At 39.4% G+C, this 26,074-nt stretch overlaps 2 protein-coding genes across 9 annotated transcripts in view; both read left to right on the top strand.

The window, feature by feature from the left end:
• The window catches only part of CFAP206 (cilia and flagella associated protein 206), a 42,640-nt gene extending 31,084 nt beyond the window's left edge, over positions 1-11,556 (top strand). For 4 of the 7 annotated variants that reach the window (XM_015069526.3, XM_015069525.3, XM_015069524.3 and 1 more), the window contains exons 12-13: positions 955-1,098; positions 11,117-11,555. In XM_015069526.3, coding sequence (XP_014925012.2) covers positions 955-1,098; positions 11,117-11,347 — 375 coding nt within the window. In that variant the 3' untranslated portion in view covers positions 11,348-11,555. Of the gene's footprint in view, positions 1-954; positions 1,099-11,116 lie in introns of all 7 variants that reach the window. The other 3 variants (XM_053222484.1, XM_027057291.2, XM_027057290.2) reach the window with 2 other exon arrangements.
• Positions 11,557-18,914: 7,358 nt separating this feature from the next.
• SLC35A1 (solute carrier family 35 member A1) overlaps positions 18,915-26,074 on the top strand; it is a 33,228-nt gene continuing 26,068 nt past the window's right edge. The window contains exons 1-2 of one of the 2 annotated variants that reach the window (XM_015069527.3): positions 18,915-19,164; positions 20,726-20,903. In XM_015069527.3, coding sequence (XP_014925013.1) covers positions 19,149-19,164; positions 20,726-20,903 — 194 coding nt within the window. In that variant the 5' untranslated portion in view covers positions 18,915-19,148. Of the gene's footprint in view, positions 19,165-20,725; positions 20,904-26,074 lie in introns of those variants that run through there. The other variant, XM_015069528.3, reaches the window with a different exon arrangement.

Genomic DNA, 26,074 nt, shown 5'->3' with positions numbered 1-26,074 from the left:
TTGCCATTTGTAACAACATGGATGGATCAAGAGGATGTAATGCCAAGTGAAATAAGGCAGTCAGAGAAAGACAAATACCATATGATTTCATTCGTATGTGGAGTTTAAGAAACAAAAGCAAATGGGCAAAGAGATAAAGAGACAAAAAAACCAGACTGTTAAATACAGAGAACAAACTTGTGGTTGTTAGAAGAGAGGTAGGTGAGGAGATGGGTGAAATAGGTGAAGGGAATTAAGAGTCCACTTATCGTGATGAGTACAGAGTAATGTACAGAATTGTTGAATCACTATATTATACACCTGAAACTAATATAACACTGTGTTAGTTACACTGGAATTAAAAAAAAAGTTAATCTGTCCCTCCTGTGCACTATGATCTGAGTTCCTTAAACCTCTACCACCCTCTCCAGCAACTTCATATATAGCACAATCATATCTTATTTAGCCTGGAATTAATATTTAATATTTTAATAGTGAGCTTGTGGGTATCCCAGCAGAAAATCAAAATATCCAACTAAAACAAAATCAAGTGTATGCATAGTGTGGGGTTTAGATATATCCTAAAGATGTTTTGATACTTTAAACAAATGTGATTCATATTTAACATTTAATGGCTATTTTAAACTTCAGTCAGTTTTCAACAAAGTATTCATGTATGCTACCAACTGTGAAAATTGGAGAGGGGCATTTGACTTGAATGAATGTTAGGTTTTCCCCTCCCAAAATATACCTCCCATATTAAGTTCACAAAGTCAGGTACAAAGAAAGCCATAATGCCCAGGAAAATTATCACATTTAGTTCACTACTATTAGCTTATTTTCTCTGCTGTCTTTATGAGTATATTCTATGTTGAAAATTCTTATTTTTCTAATCTTTTTGTCAGTTTGTTTTTAGTTATCTCTAAATAATGCTGCTTTTTAATAAATACTAATTACAGAACTTCATTTCTTTAGATGAAAGATGTTGACAAACATCATATAAAACCAATTACAAAGTGTGAAAGTAGCACACAAACAGATACGCACATATTGCCACCAACGATTATGAGATCATATGAGTGGAATGAATGGGAATTGAGAAGAAAAGCTATAAAATTGGTTTGTAACAATATTTTCTAAAATTATTTATAGGTTGGGGAATTTGTTTTTCTTCAGCTAAGACAGCAGAAGAGATGATATTTTGTACATGTGTTACATTCAGCCACAAATTAAAGCAGAATTAGTCCCAAAAGTTACAGGTCCAGGGCACAGGACCAAAAGGGATTGTTTTGGTACGAGCAGGGTGGGTCTCTCAAGGGTAGTTGTTGTGATAAGATGGCAATGTTCTAGATTCATTGAATCAATTTCTAGAAAATAGGCATGCTGTCCAACAATTTTTACCAGTGTCCCTGGCCTCTAGCTTTCCTTGTTTCTGCTCCTGTGGCTTCCATGGATGTATACACTGGCCATTTACTTGGAACTCTGCCTCATCTTTCTTCTTTCTCGCTTCAGCCTGTGTATTTGCTTCTCCCTCCACTTGGCTCTCATGGTGTGGGAGTTTCCAGGAAGATGGTGCTAAAGCTGAGAGCTATAGGTTAGGGAACTTTAATGTGTTGTTAGTCATAGAGTGGGTAATTTAAATTACTTATATAAACTAGTGGGATGTATACAGAGTTCTTTGCATATAATTTGCCAGCTTTGCATTGTAAGATTGTCTTCTAATTTTAAGCACATACGGAAGCATGAAACTATTTTCAAATTATACCATCCAGTGACTAGAACAATGGTAGTTGCTCTCTCTTTCTTTCTATATCCATCTATTGTGCTAATCTATGAGATTTAGAGCACTTTCAGCTTCCTCTAATCATTTAAAGTATATCTTTGTCTTTTGTAGTCTTTTTTTTTTTTTTTTTTTTTTTGGAGCAGAATGTTAACCTCTCTTGTGTCCCCTCTTACGTCAGCATGTTCTCTACAGGCACTGAGCTCTCTTGTCCTTCTAATTCTCAGTCACCTTAATCATAAGAGATGCCTGCCCTCAAAGCTTAGCTTTGAAAGTCTCATCCCTGTGTGACTCAGTGGAATTCTTCCCTCTCACCCTTTTTACAGTACCTTGTCATTTTAGACAATAAGTATTTAGAGTACAAAGGAAATAAACTTTTATATCTATAGCCTTTTCTTAGTATATTTTATCCATCTCTTTAACTGAAATCAGGTATGGGAGTAAATGAAGACTACCCAAATCAGAACAGAGGCTATTTATTCAAAGTTTTCTATAGCAAGGGAGTCAACCATCATCACTGGCCGTTGGCAGAAACTCCAAAGCAGGCAGGGAAAGTGGGAAAGCCTTATAGTGAAAAAAAGGGGAAGGCTTCAAGCATGCTCTGACTGGAGATTGTTGACATGGGGAAAATGGAAGCAGGCTAACTCAAAGTTGGGGCTCTTATGTGAATGGTTTGGTGGGCATAGTTGGCTTTCTCTGGTTGGTCCTTAGTTGGAAGGTGGGGGCGTGGGTAGCAAAAAAATAGGGAAGCTGGCCAAGTCCTGTCTGTTCCGGGCTTATAGCTACAGCTATAGAGGTTGTGGATCTGAGTTCTATTGTCATATAAGGTCTAGCTTTTGGCAGTTTGTATATTCAGTGTCTCATAGGCTTTTCACCAATCATGGCATTTCTCTTGCCACCCTTTGTGGCGGCAGCTTTTCAGTCCCTTAATTTCCTGGGATGAGGAAGGATCAGCTTCCTAGTATGTCTTCCAGATCCTCGTTCCATTAGCATTCCTATCAGTTACTCTTCTGTAGTACATGAAGCTCCATCCCCAATGTTCTTTTGTGTTATCTACTAAACTCACTTGAGCCCATCAGATATATATGGGTAACACAGATATTACACATTTGTTCTTCAGAAACTAATTGTCTAGCAAGTGACACTGATACACTAAAAATATCTCAATACCTCTTGGTAAGTGGTAGAATAGAAGTGAAATAAAAAATGAATCCTGGTGACATTTTAAGTTGGTCTGAGGTATAAATAGGCAAAGGAGAAGAGGGGAATGATGGTTGGATGGATATGAGAGGTAGAGGTACCAGCATAGGTCTGGATTGGAAATGTTAAAAGAATGGCCTATTCCTTGGGGCTGCACTGCATACCGACTGAACTCTTCTTCTCATTCTTCAACCTCCACTTAATTCTGAGGCTCACCTTAGACCTAATTCTCCTCTGGAATCACATCACATCAAATGCTGGCTCCCCATATATGACCAGTACAATGTGCTGGTAAGACAAAACTGAGTGTATTGCTTAAAGCTATAGGAGGAATCAGCACCTCAGCAGAGCCTAGGCAGTGTTTTGAGGGGGAAGAGCAAGGTCAGAATGTATTGAGAATGTGAAGTTTGGTGGAAGGTAGGTCTTTCAAAGCCAAGAGTAGGTCAGGGGATGGGATGAGGGCTTGAATTAGATTAGGTAAACATCATGAAAAAGCAGCCCAGCACTGATGGGAATAGAAAGTGAAGATTTATGGGGTAGGGTGCAGAGAATGTTAGAATCTGTGTGTTGGTACTTACTACTGAAGGTGTGTCTTTTGGGATGTTCTGTAGTGAACAATCAAGTTATTTGCTTTGGTAAGAGTCTCTTGGAATGATCAAATTATGCTAATGAAGATGTCCAAATAGAAAAGTCACACTAATGTAGACAATAAACTCAGTGTGGAGGAAGTAGTTTTGGTTCTCAGTCATCCACAGTGTCTCAAATCTGGAATATTTCCTCTCCTTCCAAGTCTCTACATTTTTATTTTATTTTATTTTATTTTATTTTATTTTATTTTATTTTATTTTATTTTTATTTTTATTTATTTATAATATAATATATTGTCAAATTGGTTTCCATACAACACCCAGTGCCCAGGTACCCTCCTCAATTCCCATCACCCACTTTCCCCTCTCCCCCCACACCCCCATCAACCCTCAGTTTGTTCTCCTATTTAAGAGTCTCTTATGGTTTGCCTCCCTCCCTCTCTGTAACTTTTTCTTCCCCTTCCCCTCCCCCATGGTCTTCTGTTAAGTTTCTCAAGATCCACATGAGTGAAAACATATGGTATCTGTCTTTCTCTGACTGACTTATCACTTAGCATAATACCCTCCAGTTTCATCCACGTTGCTGCAAATGGCCAGATTCCATTCTTTCTCATTGCCAAGTAGTATTCCATTGTATACATAAACCACAGCTTCTTTATCCATTTGTCAGTTGATGGACATTTAGGTTCTTCCCATAATTTTGCTACTGTTGAAAGTGCTGCTATGAACATTGGGGTACAAGTGCCCCTATGCATCAGCACTCCTGTATCCCTTGGGTAAATTCCTAGCAGTGCTATTGCTGGGTCATAGGGTAGATCTATTTTTCATTTTTTGAGGAACCTCCCCACTGTTTTCCAGAGCGGCTGCACCAGTTTGCATTCCCACCAACAGTGCAAAAGGGTTTTTGTTTCTCCACATGTTCTCCAGCATCTGTAGTCTACTGATTTGTTCATTGTAGCCACTCTGACCAGTGTAAGGTGGTATCTCAGTGTGGTTTTGATTTGTACTTCCATGATGAGGAGTGACGTTGAGCATCCTTTCATGTGCCTATTGGCCATCTGGATGTCTTCTTTAGAGAAGTGTTTATTCATGTCTTCTGCCCATGTCTTCACTGGATTATTTGTTTTTCAGGTGTGGAGTTTGGTGAGTTCTTTATAGATTTTGGATACTAGCCCTTTGTCTGATATGTCATTTGCAAGTCTCTTTTCCCATTCTGTCGGTTGCCTTTTAGTTTTGTTGATTGTTTCCTTTGCAGTGCAGAAGCTTTTTATCTTGATGAGGTCCCAATAGTTTTTAATTCCCTTGCCTTTGGAGATGTATCAGGTAAGAAATTGCTGTGGCTGAGGTCAAAGAGGTTTTTCCTGCTTTCTCCTGTAGGGGTTTTGATGGTTTCCTATCTGACATTCAGGTCCTTCATCCATTTTGAGTTTGTGGGTCCAAATCTGGGGTCTCTGTTCTATTCCATTGGTCTATGTGCCGGTTTTTGTGCCTATACCATACTCTCTTGGTGATTACAGCTTTGCAGTACAGGCTAAAGTCTGGGATTGTGATGCCTCCCGCTTTGGTTTTCTTCTTCAGTATTACTTTGACTATTCAGGATCTTTTGTGGTTCCAAACAAATTTTAGGATTGCTTGTTCTAGCTTTGGGAAGAATGCTGGTGCAATTTTGATTGGGATTGCACCGACTGTGTAGATTGCTTTGTGTAGTAGTGACATTTTAACAATATTTATTCTTCCAATCCATGAGCCTGGAATGTTTTTCCATTTCTTTGTGTCTTCTTCAGTTTCCTTCATAAGCTTTCTAGAGTATTTGGCATACAGATCTTTTATATTTTGGTTAGGTTTATTCCTAGGTATTTTATGGTTCTTGGTGCAAATGTGAATGGGATCAATTTCTTTGTCTTTCTGTTGCTTCATTATTGGTGTATAAAAATGCAACCGATTTCTGTACATTAATTTTGTATCCTGTGGCTTTGCTGAATTCATGTATCAGTTCTCGCAGACGTTTGGTGGAGTCTGTCAGGTTTTCCATATAGAGTGTCATGTCGTTTGTGAAAAGTGAAAGTTTGACTTCATCTTTGCCAATTTTGATGCCTTTTATTTCATTTTGTTGTCTGATTGCTGATGCTAGGACTTCCAACACTATGTTAAACAACAGTGGTGAGAGAGGACATCCCTGTCGTGTTCCTGATCTCAGGGGGAAAGCTCTCAGTTTTTCCTCATTGAGCATGATATTAGCTGTGGGCTTTTCATAAATGGCTTTTATGATGTTTAAGTTTGTTCCTTCTATCCCGACTTTCTTGAGGGCTTTTATTAAGAAAGGATGCTATATTTTGTCAAATGCTTTTTCTGCATGTATTGACAGGATCATATGGTTGTTATTTTTTCTTTTATGAATGTGATGTATCACACTGATTCATTTGCGAATATTGAACCAGCCCTGCAGCTCAGGAAAGAATCCCACTTGATCATGGTGAATAATTATTTTTTATATGCTGTTGAAATAGATTTGCTAGTATCTGGTTGAGAATTTTTGCATCTATATTCATCAGGGATATTGGCCTGGGATAGTTGTCTTTTTTTGCTGAGTCTCTGTCTGGTTTGGGAATCAAAGTAATGCCGGCTTCATAGATGAGTCTGGAAGTTTTCCTTCCCGTTCTGTTTTTTTGGAGTAGCTTGAGAAGGATAGGTATTAACTCTGCTTTAAATGTCTGCTAGAATTCCTCAGGGAAGCCATCTGGTCCAGACTCTTATTTGCTGGGAGATTTTTGATACCTGATTTGATTTCTTCACTAGTTAGTTATGGGTCTGTTCAAATTTTTTGTTTCTTCCCTTTTGAGTTTTGGTAGTGTGTGGGTGTTAATTTTTCATAGTATTCCCTGCTAATTGCTTGTATTTCTGAGGGATTGGTTGTAATAAATCCATTTTCATTTGTGCTTTTATCTATTTGGGTCCTCTCTCTTTTCTTTTTGAGAAGCCTGGCTAGAGGTTTATCGATTTGTTTATTTTTTCAAAAACCAACTGTTGGTTCCATTGATCTGTTCTACTGTTGTTGTTGGTTTGTTTTTGATTCTATATTGTTTCTTTCTGCTCTGGTCTTTATTATTTCTCTTCTTCTTCTGGGTTTGGGGTGTCTTTCCTGTTCTGCTTTGAGTTCCTTTAGGTGTGCTATTAGATTTCGTATTGGGGATTTTTCTTGTTTCTTGAGATAGGCCTGAATCGCAATGTATTTTCCTCTTAGGACTGCCTTTGCTGCATCCCAAAGTGTTTGGATTGTTGTATTTTCATTTTCATTTGTTTCCATATATTTTTAAATTTCTTATGTAATGGCCTGGTTGACCCATTCGTTTTTTAGTAGGGTGTTCTTTAACCTCCATGCTTTTGGAGGTTTTCTAGACTTATTCCTGTGGTTAATTTCAAGTTTCATAGCATTGAGATGTAAAAGTGTGCATGGTATGATCTCAATTCTTTTATATCTATTGAGGGCTGTTTTGTGACCCAGCATGTGATCTATCTTGGAGGATGTTCCATGTGCACTCGAGAAGAAAGTATAGCTTTGGGATGCAGAGTTCTAAATATATCTGTCAAGTCCATCTGGTCCAGTGGATCATTCAGGGCCATTGTTTCTTTACTGATTCTCTGTCTAGATGATCTATCCATTGTTGTCAGTGGAGTATTAAAGTCCCCTGCAATTACCACATTCTTATCAATAAGGTTGCTTATGTTTGTGATTGTTTTATACAGTTGGGTGCTCTTGAATTTGGTGCATAGGCATGTATAATTGTTAGCTCTTCCTGATGGATAGACCCTGTAATTATTATATAATGCCCTTCTTCATCTCTTGTTATGGCCTTTAATTTAAAGTCTAGTTTGTGTGATGTAAGTATGGCTCCTCCAGCTTTCTTTTGACTTCCAGTTGCATGATAGGTAGTTCTCCATCCCCTCACTTTCAATCTGAAGGTGTCCTCGGGTCTAAAATGAGTCTCTTTAGACAGCAAATAGATGGGTCTTGGTTTTTTTTAATCCATTCTGATACCCTATGTCTTTTGATCGGAGCACTTAGTCCATTTACATTCAGTGTTGTTATTAAAAGATATGGGTTTAGAGTCATTGTATTATCTGTAGATTTCATGCTTATAGTGATGTCTCTGGTACTTTGTGGTCCTTGGAACATTTTACTCACAGAATCCCCCTTAGGATCTCTTGTAGGGCTGGTTTAGTGGTGATGAATTCCTTCAGTTTTTGTTTGTTTTGGAAAATCTTTATCTCTCCTTCTATTCTCAGTGACAGGGTTGCTGGATAAAGGATTCTCGGCTGCATATTTTTCCTGTTCATCACGTTGAAGATTTCCTGCCATTCCTTTCTGGCATGCCAAGTTTCAGTAGATAGGTCTGCTACTACCCTTATGTGTCTACCTTTGTATGTTAAGGCCTGTTTATCCCTAGCTGGTTTCAGAATTCTCTTTATCCTTGTATTTTGCCAGTTTCACTATGATATGTCATACAGAAGATCGATTCAAGTTATGTCTGAAAGGAGTTCTCTGTGCCTCTTGGATTTCAGTGCCCGTTTCCTTCCCCAGATTGGGGAAGTTCTCAGCTATGATTTGTTGAAGTACACCTTCAGCCCCTTTCTCTCTCTCTCTTTCTTCTGGATTCCTATCATACGGATATTGTTCCCTTTGATTGAATCATATAGTTCACTAATTCCCCCACGTGATCCTGGATTTTTTTTTTATCTCTTTTTTCTCAGCTTCTTCTTTTCCCATAATTATATCTTCTAATTCACCTATTCTCTCCTCTGCCTCTTCAATCCGCGCTGTGACTGCCTCCATTTTGTTTTGCACCTAATTTATAGCATTTTTTAACTCATCATGACTATTTTTAGTTCCTTGATCTCTGCAGCAATAGATTCTCTGCTGTCTTCTATGCTTTTTCCAAGCCCAATGATTAATTTTATGACTATTATTCTAAATTCTTGTTCAGTTATATTGCTTTTATCTGTTTTGATCCATTCTTTAGTGTCACTTCTTCCTGGAATTTCTTTTGAGGAGAATTCTTCCATATCATCATTTTGGCTAGTTTTTTGTCCCTTATGAATTTTAAAAGCTTGTTATATGCTCTGCATTGTGAGCACTGCTGTATTAAAGGGGGGGTCATACACTGTCCAGGGCCTGGCTCTTCAGGAGATGTTTTTTGGAGTGTGTTACTTGTTCTCTGTTGTGACTTTGGTTATTTTATTTCCCTATTCGTAATGATGTTTTGGACTCTCCATCAGGTGTGCTTTGATTTGTTCCTTGAAGTAGCCCTGGAAAGGAAAACAAACAAACAAACAAACAGGAAACAAAAATACGCAAACACACAAATAAAACAAACAGAAACAAAAAACTAAAAACAATCCAAAAATAAAATACCAGGAACACCAGCTACAAATAAAGAACAGGGTGGAGGTGGTACTGATTGAAGAACACATACAAAGAGAGAAATGACAGGGGTGGGCGTTGGGGGGGAGAAAAAATAAACATTGACCAGGCAGAGAGACTAAAAGTCTTAATCCAGAGAGAGAGAGAGAGAGAGGAAAATAAGGAAGGATGTGAGGAAAAAGAAACAAAGATAATATTACCCAGACAGAGAAACTAGAAGACATGATTTTTCCAGAGAGAGAGAAAGGAAAGTAAATGAGGTGTAGAACACGTATCTAGAGAATGGATTAAATATGTCTGTTTAAACAAACCAATAACCAGAATAGCCAGCCTGGAGGAGGGAAGAGATAAGAAGGAGAAATGGAAGGGAGAATATATCTAAATAACAAGAATTATCCTAGGATTAATCCAGGCAATGCAGCAGTGCTAGTCTGGAGGAGGGGACCGACTGCCTCCAAAGCGTCTATCCCTCTCCAGTAGATACGCAGTTACCCAGTAGATACTCCTGGTTTGGTGTAGGCTGGTCCCGCCTCCACTGTGGTTTCCATGGTGGGATCTCTGAGGCCTCACCTTGGTGGTGGTGGGGAGAAAGATGGCGACCCCCCCCCCCCCAGTCTCTTCTCCACAACCCGGTGTCCCAAATCACTCCTTTGGAGCCATCCTCACTGGCCGCAGCGGCAAATGAGGCTGTCTGTCTGGCTCCACTGACTCCCGTGCCAGGCTCTTGGCTGGGATTTAAATCCCTCCTCTGTGTGCCCTGGTACTGGGGAAGCACCTCTCTATCCAGGCCCCATATGTGGTCCCGGCTGGTTTTGTCCTGTGCGGAAGCACTTCAGGGGAGAGGACCAGTTTCTCCTGCTGTGGACTGTGCCCTAATCTACCACTGAACCCAGAGATGGCTCCCCACCTCCCCAGGTGCATGAACTAGGCAGCCTGCCCCAGTCTGAAGAAAGCCCCGCAGTTAGAGATGGGATGCTTCTCCATCCTGGTCCAAGGGTTTTCTCTTGTCCAGATATAGTCCTATGCTTCCCTAGCCACTCTTTCTCTTCCTTTTGGCTCTCTGCAGAAGGGGATCCCTCCCCTCTGTGCCTATGCGGCCTGTTTTATCTCCGCCCCCCCCCCCCCCCCCGTTTGCAATCACCCACCCATGGCCCTTCAGTTTGTCCCTGTTTCTCCCCGGTAGACTCAGTCTCTTTTTCTCCAAGATTCTTGAAGTTCAAAGTCCTTTGGCTTTAGCCCTTCTTTGTTTGAGAGATGCGAGAGGTACAGATCCCCCTACTTCTCTGCCATGTTGGCCCCATTTACGCTATGCCAGTCTCTACCTTTTTAAGTCACAGGCTTTTATGCTTCTGAGTTCTTTTCTTGGACTTCTTTGTTACTTCAGTAACTCCTAGTCTCCTTTTTTGTTTGTTTGTTTTTTAAAGTTTATTTATTTTGACAGAGAAAGAATGAGTGGGGCAGGGGCAGAGAGAGAGAGGGAGAGAATCCCAAGCAGGCTCCACACTCACACAGAGCCCGATATGGGGCTCAATCTCAGGGACTGTGATATCGCAACCTGAGCCAGAATCAAGAGTCGGATGCTCAACTGACTGAGCAACCCAGGCACCCCACTCCTTGTCTCCTTTCAATAAAACTCCTCTTTGCTTCCCAGCCTGAGTAATCTGTTTAACTTCATGTTTATTAGTAATCCATAAAAAGAGCAAGCAAGATGTAGACTAATGTAAAATATAACCTGAAGACATCAGAACTTTTTATATTAAAAGTCTTGGGTGAAGCCCATTTAAAAAAGAAACGAAATCTTAAATTTTTGTCTTTTAAAAAAATAAACCCAGTATGGTGGAAAAATCCAAGTTGTATAAATCTCAAAATATAATAATGAAGGAATTAAAAGATTATATTAACAAATAATTGGGCTCACTGTTAAGTGTGATCTGTATGTTCTTTCTTTGGGTCCGTTTTCAACATTTTATGTATTTTCTCACTTCTTGGCAAAGGATATTTATTATGTTCTAGTTTTTCTAATGTTTTAATGTTTTGTAGAAATATGCTGTGTTGTAGGGCTAATTTCTTTGTGGACTGAGAAAAAAGATTCGGCCAAATTATTTGTTCTTTAGAGATGGGTTAATTCCTGTGTATTCTCTTTCTTCTTAGGCCAATTTGCGTCGGAAGGTTACTCACTCAGTACAAACTGACCTTAGTCACATGAGAAGAGAAAATTGTTCACAGGTGTACCCACCAAAGGATGCCAGCACGCAGTCTATGAGAGAAAGCAGCACCCGAGTGCCCAGGCCCCAGATTTACATAGCTGGTCTTCGTGGGGGACAGGGTAAAATCACATATGGGGTCAAGGTGAACTTAACTAGAGCTGTTGATGAGACCTAGTTAAAGACTGTATTTTTTAAGTAGATATCACCAAGTTATGAACAGTGGCAAATATTGACAAATATCTTTGCATCAATGGAAATTACTAAATTTTGTGAGTCTGGCACATTCATTGGTTGTGTGAATGTTTTCTGGATTCTGTCAAACTGCTACAAAAAACTAAAAGTTGTTCTCTGGAGCACATTTTTCATTCTATTAAAATTGAAAAATAAAACTCTGCCCACTCAGCTTCTATTTGTTAGAAAAAGTTTGGCAGCATTAAAGGCTGAAATTTTGATGTATTTAGATATTAATATATTTATAAGATTATGACTAAGATAGCTTATTTATTTCTAAAATAATTTTTAATGGTAAACATTAAAACTTTAAAACCTAGGCAATATTTTAGCCTCATTAAAGTATTAAATGTTAATGGGATTAAATTGATGTATAATAAACCTCACTAATTTGGAACAATTAGAGCAGAGGTCCACATGAATTTTTAAAATCTGGAAATTTTACGTAAAATCTGGATTTCTAGTCCCTTGGGAAAAAAAAGTCAGAATATTTGCCAATACTTGGCTAGTATTCCTGTGAGTAGTAGCTGTGCCCTTTCATAGGCCAAACACTTCTAGTCCCAGCCCCTGCTGTCTTTTTGGTCTCCTGCATTACTCCTGTGCCTTATTTGCCTGGCCCTATAGGCAGTTGTACATAGGGCCCATGTGAATTACTAATAGCTGAATTTTAGAGCTGTAGTTTTATTACTGTCTTACAAACTTCTTTTTTTTTTAAGTTTATTTATTTTTAAGAGGGAGAGAGAGACACAGCATGTACTCATGGGAGTGGGGGAGGGGCAGAGAGAGAGAGAGAGAGAATCCTAAGCAGGCTACATGCTTCAGCACAGAATGAGACTTGCGGGTCGAACCCACGAATGGTGAGATCATGACCTGAGCTGAAACCAAGAGCCCGGCACTTAACTGACTGAACCACCCACGTGCCCAATATATATATTTTAAGTTTATTTCTTTATTTTATTACTTTCTTACATATTTCTAATACCAGTCCTAGATAATAAAGACTCCCTGGTGGAGGGACTGTTAAACATGCTTTAATAGCCAGGGGATAATTTGTATTTAATGTATTTTTTCTGCCTTGGTGACTTTTAAGGTGTTTATATAATTTGCTTTCTGTGTATGTATAGTGTTATCTATAATGTGAATATGTTTCAAAATGCACTTTGCACAGATATCATAAAGGTAAACTTTAAATAGACTTTCTTTTAAAAACATTTTTTAAAGTTATTTATTTATTTTGAGAGAGAGTGGGGGGGTGGGGTAGGGACAGAGGGAGAGGGAAAGAGAGAGAATCCCAAGCAGACTCTATGGTGTCAGTGCAGAGGATAACGCAGGGCCCCAACCCATGAACTGTGAGATCATGACCTGAGCTGAAGTACAATGCTTAACTGAGCCACCCAGGCGCCCCCTGACCTACTTCTAAGTGTTCATAATTTTCATACCTGAAGTTTAAAAATGGTGTTAGAGTATCCTGGGTGGTTCAGTCAGTTAAGCGTTGGACTCTTGATTTTGGCTAAGGTTATGATGTCCTGGTTCGTGGGATCGAGCCCTGCATGGGGCTCAGTGCTGATAGCTCAGGGCCTGCTTAGGATTCTCTCTCTCTCCCTCTCTCTCTGCCCCTCCATTGCTCTCTCTCTAAAAATAAATAGTAAACATTGAAAAATAAAAATGATGTTAAAGATAAGACTGGCTGTTGGGGCAAGGCCTGGGGCTAGGAGTGGGGGGCAGGGTTCTGTCCTTGAAGAAGGTGGGAGGTTAGAGCTAACACTAATTTTTACAGCATCAGGTATTTGATTTTTATCTGTTCTGTCAAACCTCATTCGGTTCTGCAATATTTCTAAACACAGAAAAGAATGGCCATAAGCCATAAGCCATAAGATAAGACATAATTTGGGGTTATCAAGTTAAGGCTGAAAGTAAAATTGCCAAGTGAATAAAAATATCAAACCCAATTTGAAAAACTAAATTTAATATCAGAAAGTGCAACAGAATCAGGATAAAGGGAGCTAGATCAAATGACAGCCTCATCTTTTCCTAGGATCTTGACCATCTCCCCAAGCCCCAATGTTCTCTAAAGATTTCCAACCTCATGCTGGACACTGTGTCGGGCACCCCCATTTCAGCAGGTTACAGGCCAAACTCATTTTCTCTGACAGACTTGTTTCTCCCTCTGTATTTCTTTCTGTGCTTAGAGGCCATCACCATCTACTCAGTAGCATAAGGTAAAAAAACTTCTTGATTGCCTTTCTCTCATAGCCCCTATATTTAAAAAGTCATCAAACCCTGCTGATTTGTCTTGAATTGTCTTTGGAATCTGTCTTTCTGTTTTCACCATGACTGCTATATTTTAGGACTTAGTCCTATTACCAGATTCATTGGCATAATTTTTCTAGCATACAAATCTGATAGTGTCACCCTCCCCCCTTCCCCCAACTTTCACTTCCGTTGCTTAAACACCTACCAAAACTCTTTTATTACCTAGGAGATGATGGAAAAACTCTTTCATACATGATGTAAGACTTTTCAAAATATATCCATCTACCTTCCAGTTTCATTTTCTGCTCCTCTCATGCTGTCTCCAAACACTATACATATTAGGCAAATTGAACTCAACCTCTTCAAGTGTGTCATTGTCTAATACCACCACTCTCTACTCTCGCTTTTCCCTGTCACTTGGAATGTACTCCACAGACACCCTCATGAAATTACACTGTCCTCAAACAGCCTGGTCAGCTTTACCTTTTCAGTGAATATTTCCCCTATCACCTTTAGGAGAATTGGTTGCTTCTTCCTTTGAGTTTTCACTACATTTTATTTATACTCTTACTGTAGTACTCAAATAGGTACATATGTGGTCATCTGTAATCTCCCTGTTAGATTTTTGAGATTTGAACTGTGTTCTAGTCATTTTTATATCCCTGGCATTTGTATAGAATTTTGTTGGGTGAACTAAGGCAGAAAAAAAGGAATAAATGAAAGAACAAACTGGAGGCAGGATATTGGTCAAACGATTATTTTAATAGCCAAGGTGAGAACTGATAAAGAGATCAGTAGCCAAATAGTCATTGGAAAAGAAGAGAGAGAGGAACAGAGGAAAAAGGAGATTATTTTTTGAGAAGTAGTAGGAAATAAGGATACGCCAGGTTGGTACAGCTTTTGGAGAACGCTGAAAGCCAGGCAGAGGAATAGGTTGCCTTTATGCAGTCAGATTAGGACTTTATGTAGTACAATTAGAAAGCCATTGTAGGTTCTTGAGCAGAAGATTGTGGGAGAGAGACGCTACAGTTAAGGAGATGGCTAGGAAGCTCTTGAAAGAATTCAGGCATGTGGTAATGGATGACATGAAGGGGCAAATGTGAGATTTGGTGAACAGGATATAACATCTCAGGAAAGGGAAGGAAATATCACAGTATGACCTCAGGGTGTCTACCCTAGGAGGCTGAGGACAGTTGGGAAGAGGAACTGGTTGATCAAAAATGAGAACATGTTCAGTACTAGAAAATCTGTGTTTAAAGGATGACAAAAATAATAAAGCAGAGATGACTGGAATTTGAACTGGACAAAGGTAATTTGGGAGGTCATCCCCAAGGGAGTGGGGATGGAATGAGGAGGAAGAGACAACAGACCAAGGAGCAGTCAGAGGAATAGAAAAAGAAAGGAGTCTCTGTGGTCAAGGAAGTAAAGTGAAGGTCCACTACTTACTAGCTGTGTTACTTAATATTTCTCTGCTGCAGTTTCTTCATCCTAAAAATTGGGGTAATAATAGCTTCTAATTCACTGGGTTGTTAAGAGGATTAAAGGAGTTAACCCATGCAAAGCATTCACATGACAAGCGATTTGTTAATGTTAGCCATGAGAGGAAATAATCTCTAGTGTCTCATTCTGCTGCACTCCCGCCCTTATTTTGTCCACTTTCTATTTTCAAGCTCTCAGTTAGTGCCCAGAATAATGCTTGGCGCATTATGGCTTTCACTCAATGTCTGATGAATAAACAGAAGATGATGAGAAATGAGAAAAGGTCAATGGAGTCGGCATCTGCTAAGCTCTGTTTTAATAGAGTTGGCTTGCGTAGAAACAGGACTGCAGCAAGCAGAAAATCGTAGAAATAAGTACAGACTACAAATCAGTACTGTTTGGCATGAAAAGAAAAATGAGATTATGGTAACTAAAAAAGGAAGCAGAGGCAAGGGAGAGTTAAGCTCAAATAAATGTTTAGATATTGATGATTATTACACAAGTCCAGACACTGAATTTTTCATTGTCTCCTTGTATTTTCATTATTTTCTCAATTATAAAATGCAACAATTCTTTTAACTTGTCTTTAGTAATATTACACCATAGAAAAGAATTGTTTTAAAATAATTACCTAGCAAATATAATTTTCTTTATTTTTAAATGTTTATTTATTTATTTTGAAAGAGAGAGAGAGATAGAGGGAGCTCGCAGTAGAGGGGCAGAGAGAGAGGGAATCCCAGGCAGGCTTCACCTCCAGGGCCCAGTACCACGCTTGATCTTACAACCTTGAGATCATGACCTGAGCTGAAACTGGGAGTCAGAAGCTTAACCAACTGAGCCACCTAGGTGCTTCTAATTTTCTTAATAGCAGAATGAACAGTTTGCTTAAATTGTCATGGAAGCAATTATGTTTAGATATCTGCATTTGTCTAACTGTTCTTTATAGTTAATGATTTACTATACTTGAAACTTCACCACTTTTAATAACCTATTGTGTAGCTACATACTTGAATTTAACTGTAACTTCCTTAAGCCTTTTGGTATTGCTTACTGCACAGCCTACACTTTTACTTTATTACCAATGGATATAGTAATGGGCTTCCTTTTCAACGTTTATTTATTTTTGGGACAGAGAGAGACAGAGCATGAACGGGGAAGGGGCAGAGAGAGAGGGAGACACAGAATCGGAAACAGGCTCCAGGCTCTGAGCCATCAGCCCAGAGCCTGACGCGGGGCTCGAACTCACGGACCGCGAGATCGTGACCTGGCTGAAGTCGGATGCTTAACCGACTGCGCCACCCAGGCGCCCCATGGGCTTCCTTTTATATAATTTATTGAGACTAGGGTCACTCTCATGCCTGAGCTGAGATAGAAGTGAGCAGGATTTCAAGGCAATACTGCAGCTTGATAGTGACAATCAGGAATATCATTATGGTTTCAACTGGTAATAGCCAATAGCTGTTTGAGACACAGGTTAGCACATTATCAGGCAAATGACTCTGTGGTTCACATGTTGAAGATCACTGCTTCTTGCACTAATCAGGGTTGTATAGGACACTAGTATACATAAAAGAAGCACATTAAGTCAACAGGTTTTCCTCTAAGACTTAGGATAATTCAAAATGAGAAAGTAAAATTTAGCTCAGATGTAAAGAATGTAAATATCTGCTTGGCCATTCATTGGGCTGAGATAATGAACAGAAACTCAAGCTAGAAAGTTAATGGGAAATAATATTTTTTCTGAAGGGCATGCTGCAGTAGAATATAATAACCATCCCCTGTTTTGCGTGTCTACTCTCTAACTCAGTGAAAAATTTTGTTCTCTAAGATCATATACTGTTAGAACCTTGCTGTTGACATTTTATCAGTAAGAATTAAACAGCCTGCTTTTGCTTGAAGGATTTAAGTCACTTTGACACAAAGAAGCAGCTTCAATTTCCAACCTAAGAGGAAAGTCTTCATTTTAGAGGCTCCTGAATACAACAGTCCACATCCAGTAACTTTGCTGTTTTCAAGAAACAGGATCCTGAGACTATTCCTTAGTCCATATCTGATGTGAACTTCTTTATAAACAGCCCTGCTTTGAATGTATAAAAACACTACTTCCTTTAAATTTCATTTAAGTCCACATCCTTGTCCCAGATTTTATAACTCTTTCTGTATTTCCAGAGACATCCCACACAATTCCTCTGTTGTGCAGTTTCCCTCACTGGAATGGATCAATAATCCTGCTCTGTCTGAATACAGGTTTGTCCCTGCTGGTCTTGGGCTGGACAGGTTAGGACAAGAGGCATCAAAGTCTAGTCAAGGTTCATTCCAATGGAGTAGGAAGTCTTTCGGGCAATTAAAATTTATTAAGAAAAGTAGGGTTCAGCAGCATAAGTTATGTGAACCAGAAATGCCACAAAAACAGTCCAACAGCATTTTACTCACCACCCTTAGTGTGCATGTGTGTGTGGGCGTTTGCCTGTGTGTATGTCTCTGTGTGTGTGAGATACTATTCTCTACCAGAAGGAACCACGGTTCCTTGAAGTGTAGTTGATTGCATTACCTATGACAGGAAAAAAAATCAAGATTGGCTGGAAACCCTTGTTGCCAGAAATAAAGAATGCTTCAAAAATCTTGTGCAGGTGTAAAGAAAGGAGTAGGCTCACAGGGGCCACACTGGGGTAATTTGAGCATCAAAAGGAGGATAATTATAGTTAATAGAATTGAGACTATAATGATATCCAAAATGGGAAGAGATAAACTGTACAAATCCATAGTTGTAAAAAAAAAATTAGGAATGTATCATGTTTTTAAAATTAATTTTAAGTCCACATATGAGGTTTTTTTTTTTGAGTATGTTAAGAACATACACTAGGGGACCGTTACCAATTATAGGAAGAGGTGATTAGCACCAGTGAGCACACATACAACCGGTAAAGGGAAGGTCCAACAGTGTTCGAAAATGAGATCAATCAAATGTCTGACTCTACAAAGCTCCTTCAGATAGTAACGTGATGCTAATAAGGCATGCAAAATTTCCCAATACTGTTAATAGACTATATATATATATATATATATATATATATATATGTAAATGTCTATCTAATGGTAACACATAGAACAATCACTCAAATCTCTAAAAAGTCATTTTAGGAAAAGATGGTGCTACGGGAGATGTAGGCGGCTGGGCATCACAGATTCTTGTACCGCTATTCCTGTAAGGGCTGAGGTGCCTTCATAGTATTTTTAACCAATCCACGTTATCTGGAAAGCCTTTCATTTTGCCATTGAATTTTTCTAACATAGTTTATGCTAATAAATATCCTCTAGTGAAAGTGAAGATTATAGCGGCTGAAGTAAATGCCTGTTGACACGTCTAATATTTTTGAGGCCCTTTTGTTGTGAGAAGATCATGTAGTTAGAATGTCCGGTCAAGTAAATACAATCAATGACAACGCTGACAATAAAGACACAGGCACAAGACTTCTGAAAAATACATAAGTCATATGAAGAGGTAACAATGCAAGGTAATGAGCGAGGTGGAAGTTACAAAAGTTATGGAAAGTAGTTTCTGTTACTTTACAGGTTCTGAGGGTTTCTACAACAGCTTTTGACAGGCACGAATCATTAAGTCTGACCCCGTCTTCATTTGCTACCAAATCACCTTGGTGAGGACTACAATTCCCAGAACGCAACGCTCTGCTCCCTTGACTCCGCTTCCTTAGCCGGCCGGGAGGTGTAGTTTACAGAACGACGTCTTCGACTCGAGTTTTACGCACTTGTCCGCAAGGACTCAGCCGTAAAGGCCTCTTTCCATCCGGGTCTTTCCATTTTCGGAGGTAGCTCGGATTGCGGAGCCTAAGCTTGGCTCCAGGCTGGGCAGGAAGTTGGCGGATGGTCGGCTGACGAGGCGCTCTAGGCCGAGCGGTTTTCGTCTCTATGACCACAGGAGGCGGTCTCCGGTGTCCCGAGGAGGGCGCTTGGAGGGGGCGTGCGTCAGTTCCGCGCGGGGCTGTCGGGGAACCATGGCTGCCCCAAGAGGTGAGGCCGGGGGCCGCTGGAACGGGGGAACCTGCGGGGGGCGGTGGCGCGGGAGTGTCAGCTTCTGTCCGCGCCCGCGGGGCTTCGGGGCAAGGCTGAGGCGTCGGGCGTCCGGAGTTTGTTTGGAGCCGCTCCCTGGCGCGAGCTCGCGCCGCCGCCTGTCAGGGCAGCGCCGGGCAGCCAGCCTCCTACTGCGGCTGCCTTCCCAGAGGCGGATTCCGCGCGGGGCCGTTCGGCGGCCGGAGACCGTGCCTGCTTCGACGAGCTTGCAGTGGGTGGGAACCGAATTCGGACAGGCCCGGGCTGCGGCGGACCCGGAGAGGGGCCGGAACGCAGGTCCCGGGCTGGACCCGCATCACCCCGTGGGAGGCAGGACTGTGCTCCGTTCCGGCGGGGTCGTCGCGGCTGCGGTCTCTTCTGCGCCTTCTGCCCTACGGATGCTCAGAGGCTTAAGGGCATGCTCCGGCGCGGAGCCCAAGCTGCGGCTGGTCCATGTGACAGCCAATGAAAACATCACTGGGGCATTAGAACAGCGCTGAAACCGTAACGAGATGGAGAAAGCAGTAGTTAAGAGTTCCTTCCCTGGAGAATGTTGTGTGTGGTTAGAAGGAACACTTGATAATTTGGGGTGGAGGGTGAGCCCCACCGCTTTTCCCTCAGGGATGGCAATTAGGGTAATAATGTTTGATGACTAATTGCCATTTCATGAGTGATTCTGATTAACCCCGAAGCACTTTGTTTTGCCGAGTGGGATGTGTACGTTAGGAGCAGAGTTGAATTTCTGGACCTCAGAGCAGTAGCTAGGACAGGTTGGGTGACTCCCAGATTCCTAATCCACCCTTCTCCCAAAGAGCATTTGGCTTCACCTCTGAGTAAATGTTAAACAAATATCTTTCTGCATGGGTGCTAAATTATTTTCCTGGTTGGGGAACCCACGTTTATCATTCAAGCCCTGCCCAGGGCATTGTCTGTAAGTGCATATCATTCTCTTATATGTATTCTCCCTTTTCAAATAAGTCCAACCTTAAGAGTCTTTTTGTAGTAACACAGGAAATAAGGGGAGAAAGTAAAATTGTTCTGATGACATAGAATAGGGACAGCAAGATTAATGATGAGCAAAACTTCACAATTACAGAACTCAAATCATCTGAAATAGTTCCAACAATGTACAGGATTGTACATTGGCTTATTGCCAATAAATATTTGTTGTGTCTTAGGCTAAGTCTTATATGCCCACTAAAAATGTAGAACACTAACATTATATTTCTATATTAAATATTTAATTTAGGATATCCGAAACTGTGTCAGTGTGCTGCATAATCTTGCAGGAACAAAATCCTTGCCTAAGTGGTTAATATTTAAAGTCAGCTGTGTTTTGTGTATGTATGTATGTTTGTGTTCATGTAATTGAAATGTATTGTTTTGAAATAAATGTTCAAATGTCATGGGTTTTAAAAAGTATTTTGTGCTTGAAATTGGAAAGCATTTTGAGTTATAACATTGACTTTTATAAACATAATATTGTCTACTAAATAATATCTTTGTTGTACGTATTTTCCAGAAAATGTCAGTTTATTATTCAAGTTATACTGCTTGGCAGTGATGACCCTGGTGGCTGCAGCTTATACGATAGCTTTAAGATACACAAGGACATCAGACAGAGAACTCTACTTTTCAACCACAGCCGTGTGTATCACAGAAGTTATAAAGTTATTGCTAAGTGTGGGAATTTTAGCTAAGTGAGTATAAATACTTTTTAGTGTGTTAAATTATTAATTTTCACGAGTAGTGTTTCTCAACCTGGGGCAGTTTTGCTCTGCAGGAGATCTTTTTTTGGTTGGGCCCACTTGGGTGATGCTACTGGCATCTGCTGGGTGGGGGCCAAGGATGCTGCTAGACCTCCTACAATGCATAGCACAGCCCTCCACAACAGTATCGTCCAGCCCCAAATATCAGCAGTGCAGGTTGAAAGACCCTGCTCTAAACCAGGGGTTGGCAAATTTTGATCCTTGGGCCAAATCTAGTTTGCTGCCTCTTTGTTGTAGCAGAGACTGTGGCTCGCAAAGCCTAAACTATTTACCACTTGGCCTTCACAGAAAAAATTACTGTTGTCTGTTTTAGAGGCATATAATGATAGTAATAGTTAATGTTTCTTGTGTTTCCTGTGTTAAGTGCTTTTCATATAAATCATCTAATCTGTATACATTTTTTAGGTAAGTACTGTACCCCTATTTTACCTACATAGCATCTGAGGTTCCTCAATATTACACTGTTAATATGTGGCAGCACTGGGCTTTGATTTGAATCAGTATCATTGTATGAGAATCGTTTTTAGCTAAGGATGCAGCATAAGAGAGGGTTAGGAATAGGGGCTTTGGAGTGACACATAACTTTAAACCTAGACTCACTGGGATTATGACTTTGCACACATCTCTTAACCTCTCTAAGTTTTAGTTTCTTTATTTTTTAATTGCAGAAAATAATACAGGGTTGTGAGAATTAAGTAAAATCTGGTAGGAAATTGCATTGGGGAAAGATTTATGAGATGTGGCCCTTTTGGGTCATGTGGCAGGTGAGAATTCATACAGGTTTCAAGGTGTGAGTTGGTGAGAGTGGGGCACCAGTGAGGAATAGCATGTGTGTAAGCTTTTAGGTAGAAACAAATTTCATATAAATACTTTTAAATTTCACTTAACAGATATTTATTGATTTCCATGTTATGGTTTTATAAAAAGTGTTGGATATACAAGTATAAATGAAATAGATATGGTTTCTCCTTGCTTGGAGCTTAGTCTTAGTGGAAGAGAGAGAAAATAAACCAGTAAACACACACATGATTACAAATAATCATGTGAAAAAAAATACTCTAAATATGATTTGGGGAGGGAGAAAAGAACAGAAAATTAACTTGAGGCCACATGGTGGCAAGCTTTAATATATTTGAGTTTAAGATCTATTTTGTGGGCTGAGATACTGTGGGAGCTTAACTTGTTAGGTTGTGAGTAGGGTAAAATCTCAGACCTTTCACAGTTTTGTACTTAACAAGATTTATTTTTATGGAGATTTGGCTTCGTTTAGGGGATTCTTCATTCTGGAAAATGTCAGATAAATAAGAGGCCTGGTTGTACCTTTAAAAGGCAATGTTCCAAATGCAAAAACCTGTATCTAAAACCCCGCAGCAACTTATACACAGCAACCCAAGAGTTTAATAAAATCTTAAGGCTTGTCTTCTTTCAAGATAAATGTAGGGGTATTAGAAGAAGAAGGTTATAAGGCAACCCATCTCTTCTTTTTATTCCCCAAATTCCATGGGGAGAATCAATTGTGGCTCAAGAATGAAATAGGACTGTCAAGCATGACATCAGCCATTTTGAACTATAAGGTCAAATCATGATTCAGTTGTTTTGTAACTGTTAGGAATTTTTAAAAACCAGTGTGCAAAAAAAGCAGTGAGGGTTTGGTGTAACTCAGCCACTGAGCTATTTTGTGCTAACCCACCTGTATAGACTTTGTTTTATTTTGATGCTTTTCCAGCTTTGTATTGCTTGGTGTGTAGTATTTTCTTATTCTTCAGCTCTTCAATGTTATGGGTATGGTCAGTTGTAGTTTGTTTTTGTGGAAGCTTTTTTTTTTTTTTTTTGAAATTACATACATAACAGCACAAAAATTTCTTAAACATTTTTAAAAAAATGTTTATTTATTTTAGAGAGAGAGAGAGTGAGCAAGCAAACGGGGAAGGGACAGAGAGAGAGAAGAGAGAGAGACAGAATCTGAAGCAGGCTCCAGGCTCCGACCTGTCAGAACAGAGTCCATCGTGAGATCATGACCCGAGCTGAAGTCAGACACTTAACTGACTGAGTCACTCAGGCACCCCAAAGTACAAAAATTTCTAAGAATTCACCAGACAAGTCAAATAATGGTGTTGAAATAACAACAGTTTGGAAAACCGAATTCTGTACTTGCTCAACATCGTCATCAATAATTAGTTGCTGTGTCTATCACTAGCATAATGTAAAGTCTCACAACAGAGGCTCTTTTATGAACCTATACTTGCAGAGTATTCAAGACCAGGGATAACCAAGAAAAAGAATTATGACATGCATAGTTTTGGTAGTTGGCATTTGACATTATATGGATAACAAGAATTTGGCAGTGAAAGAGAATCATTTAAAGCACACAGTTTCTAAGTGGAAAAGCACTGGCAAAAAAATATATAGAATATGAAACTAAATCCATTTGAAATTACTGGGTTTTTAGGTGAATGTAATTTTTGTGGAGAAATATGTTTGCAAATTTTCATGTGCTTATTCAGAACACATTGATAGAAATGAAATACCTGCTATACATAACAAGAAAATATTTTATTTCTTGGAACAAAGAAATTACTTTTAAGAGAGCATCTGTAAAAATGTTAATTTCTTAGAATGGTAAAAAAGTGAAAGATAAAGAAGAATTATTTCAACTGAGGAAGTCACAGACTGATAATTCCAAAGTGAAATGAAAGGCACTGTGATTGCTTCTTTAGCTTGTTCAGCAATATGTGGTTAGACACTTGATAATGAAACTAAAACATAGCTATTTGGGAAAGATATCCAGTGAAAATGTTGAAAGTTGGTTCTAGATCTTGAAAGGACAACTGGCTTTTATCAATTCACCTGAAACAGTTTGGAATATGAAAAAGATGAATAAAATACAGACTCCAGGTCACTAAGAATGAATTGAAGTGTTAAGAGTTGCAGCAAATGAAAAACCCAATAACTTTATATTTGTCTTTTTGATTGAATGATGTGAAATTTGCAAAGAAGTAAAAGATTTTCTGGATACTCTTCACGCTGTCATTTATTTGTATACATATTAAATTAAAATTGATAACTTAAAAAAAGGTAGATCAAAGGCAAATAGGATGTTATGTAGTTTGGCAAAAAACACAAGTTGGATATTAGTGTTTTATTTTACTGTGATGGAGAAACTTAGAATATCAGAAAATATTTGTGGGAAGAGATTAGGTTTTGTTTCCAAAGTAGAAGCAATATTTTATCATTTGGGAGAAAGGATAAAAACGTCAGGACATTGGGAGAATGTGAAAGAATTATATTAGAAATAATTAAAAGTTTGTAACTTGAAGAATCTTCAGAGAAGAAAAAGTGAGAAAAAATTAAATCCTGATAAAATTTCTCTCATATTATGAAAATAAAGTTAATGTAAAAATTAGACAACATGTTACAAATTCTGACTTGAAAATTTGGGAGAATGACAGGAAAAGGAAAGAAACCTGGAACTACTGTTTAAATGTAAAAAAATTATTAAAAGAAGTAAAAGCATCTTCCTCTTTCCCAGTCTTTACCCTATGATAAAATGCAATTACTTTATAGAGTTTATATAAATACTTCAAAACTTCAATTTGGTCTGAACTTTACAGACAAGTTTGGCTGTTCATTTAGTATTGTCTCTACAGTAATGCTTTTTTTTATATTAAATATAATTTATTGTCAAATTGGTTTCCATACAACACCCAGTGCTCATCCCAACAAATGCCCTACTCAATGCCCATCACCCACTTTCCCCTCTCCCCCACCCCCCCATCAACCCTCAGTTTGTCCTCAGTATTTAAAAATTTCTTATGGTTTGTCCCTCCCTCCCTCTCTCTAACTTTTTCCCCCCCTTCCTCTCCCCTGTGGTCTTCTGTTAAGTTTCTCAGGATCCACATATGAGTGAAAATATATGGATCTCTCTCTGACTGACTTATTTCACTTAGCATAATATCCTCCAGTTTCATCCACATTGCTGCAAATGGCCAGATTCCATTCTTTCTCATTGCCAAGTAGTATTCCATTGTATACATAAACCACAGCTTCTTTATCCATTTGTCAGTTGATGGACATTTAGGTTCTTCCCATAATTTTGCTACTGTTGAAAGTGCTGCTATGAACATTGGGGTACAAGTGCCCCTATGCATCAGCACTCCTGTATCCCTTGGGTAAATTCCTAGCAGTGCTATTGCTGGGTCATAGGGTAGATCTATTTTTAATTTTTGAGGAACCTCCACACTGTTTTCCAGAGCGGCTGCACCAGTTTGCATTCCCACCAACAGTGCAAAAGGGTTTTTGTTTCTCCACGTGTTCTCCAGCATCTGTAGTCTACTGATTTGTTCATTGTAGCCACTCTGACCAGTGTAAGGTGGTATCTCAGTGTGATTTTGATTTGTATTTCCCTGACGAGGAGTGACGTTGAGCATCTTTTCATGTGCCTATTGGCCATCTGGATGTCTTCTTTAGAGAAGTGTTTATTCATGTCTTCTGCCCATGTCTTCACTGGATTATTTGTTTTTCAGGTGTGGAGTTTGGTGAGTTCTTTATAGATTTTGGATACTAGCCCTTTGTCTGATATGTCATTTGCAAGTCTCTTTTCCCATTCTGTCGGTTGCCTTTTAGTTTTGTTGATTGTTTCCTTTGCAGTGCAGAAGCTTTTTATCTTGATGAGGTCCCAATAGTTTTTAATTCCCTTGCCTTTGAAGATGTGTCAGGTAAGAAATTGCTGTGGCTGAGGTCAAAGAGGTTTTTCCTGCTTTCTCCTGTAGGGTTTTGATGGTTTCCTATCTGACATTCAGGTCCTTCATCCATTTTGAGTTTGTGGGTCCAAATCTGGGGTCTCTGTTCTATTCCATTGGTCTATGTGCCGGTTTTTGTGCCTATACCATACTCTCTTGGTGATTACAGCTTTGCAGTACAGGCTAAAGTCTGGGATTGTGATGCCTCCCGCTTTGGTTTTCTTCTTCAGTATTACTTTGACTATTCAGGATCTTTTGTGGTTCCAAACAAATTTTAGGATTGCTTGTTCTAGCTTTGGGAAGAATGCTGGTGCAATTTTGATTGGGATTGCACCGACTGTGTAGATTGCTTTGTGTAGTAGT

This window comes from Acinonyx jubatus, chromosome B2 (assembly GCF_027475565.1).
Source record: "Acinonyx jubatus isolate Ajub_Pintada_27869175 chromosome B2, VMU_Ajub_asm_v1.0, whole genome shotgun sequence".
Taxonomy (NCBI): Eukaryota; Metazoa; Chordata; class Mammalia; order Carnivora; family Felidae; genus Acinonyx; species Acinonyx jubatus.
The sequence above is the reverse complement of the archived record's forward strand: the minus strand, read 5'-3'. Positions and strand labels throughout refer to the sequence as shown.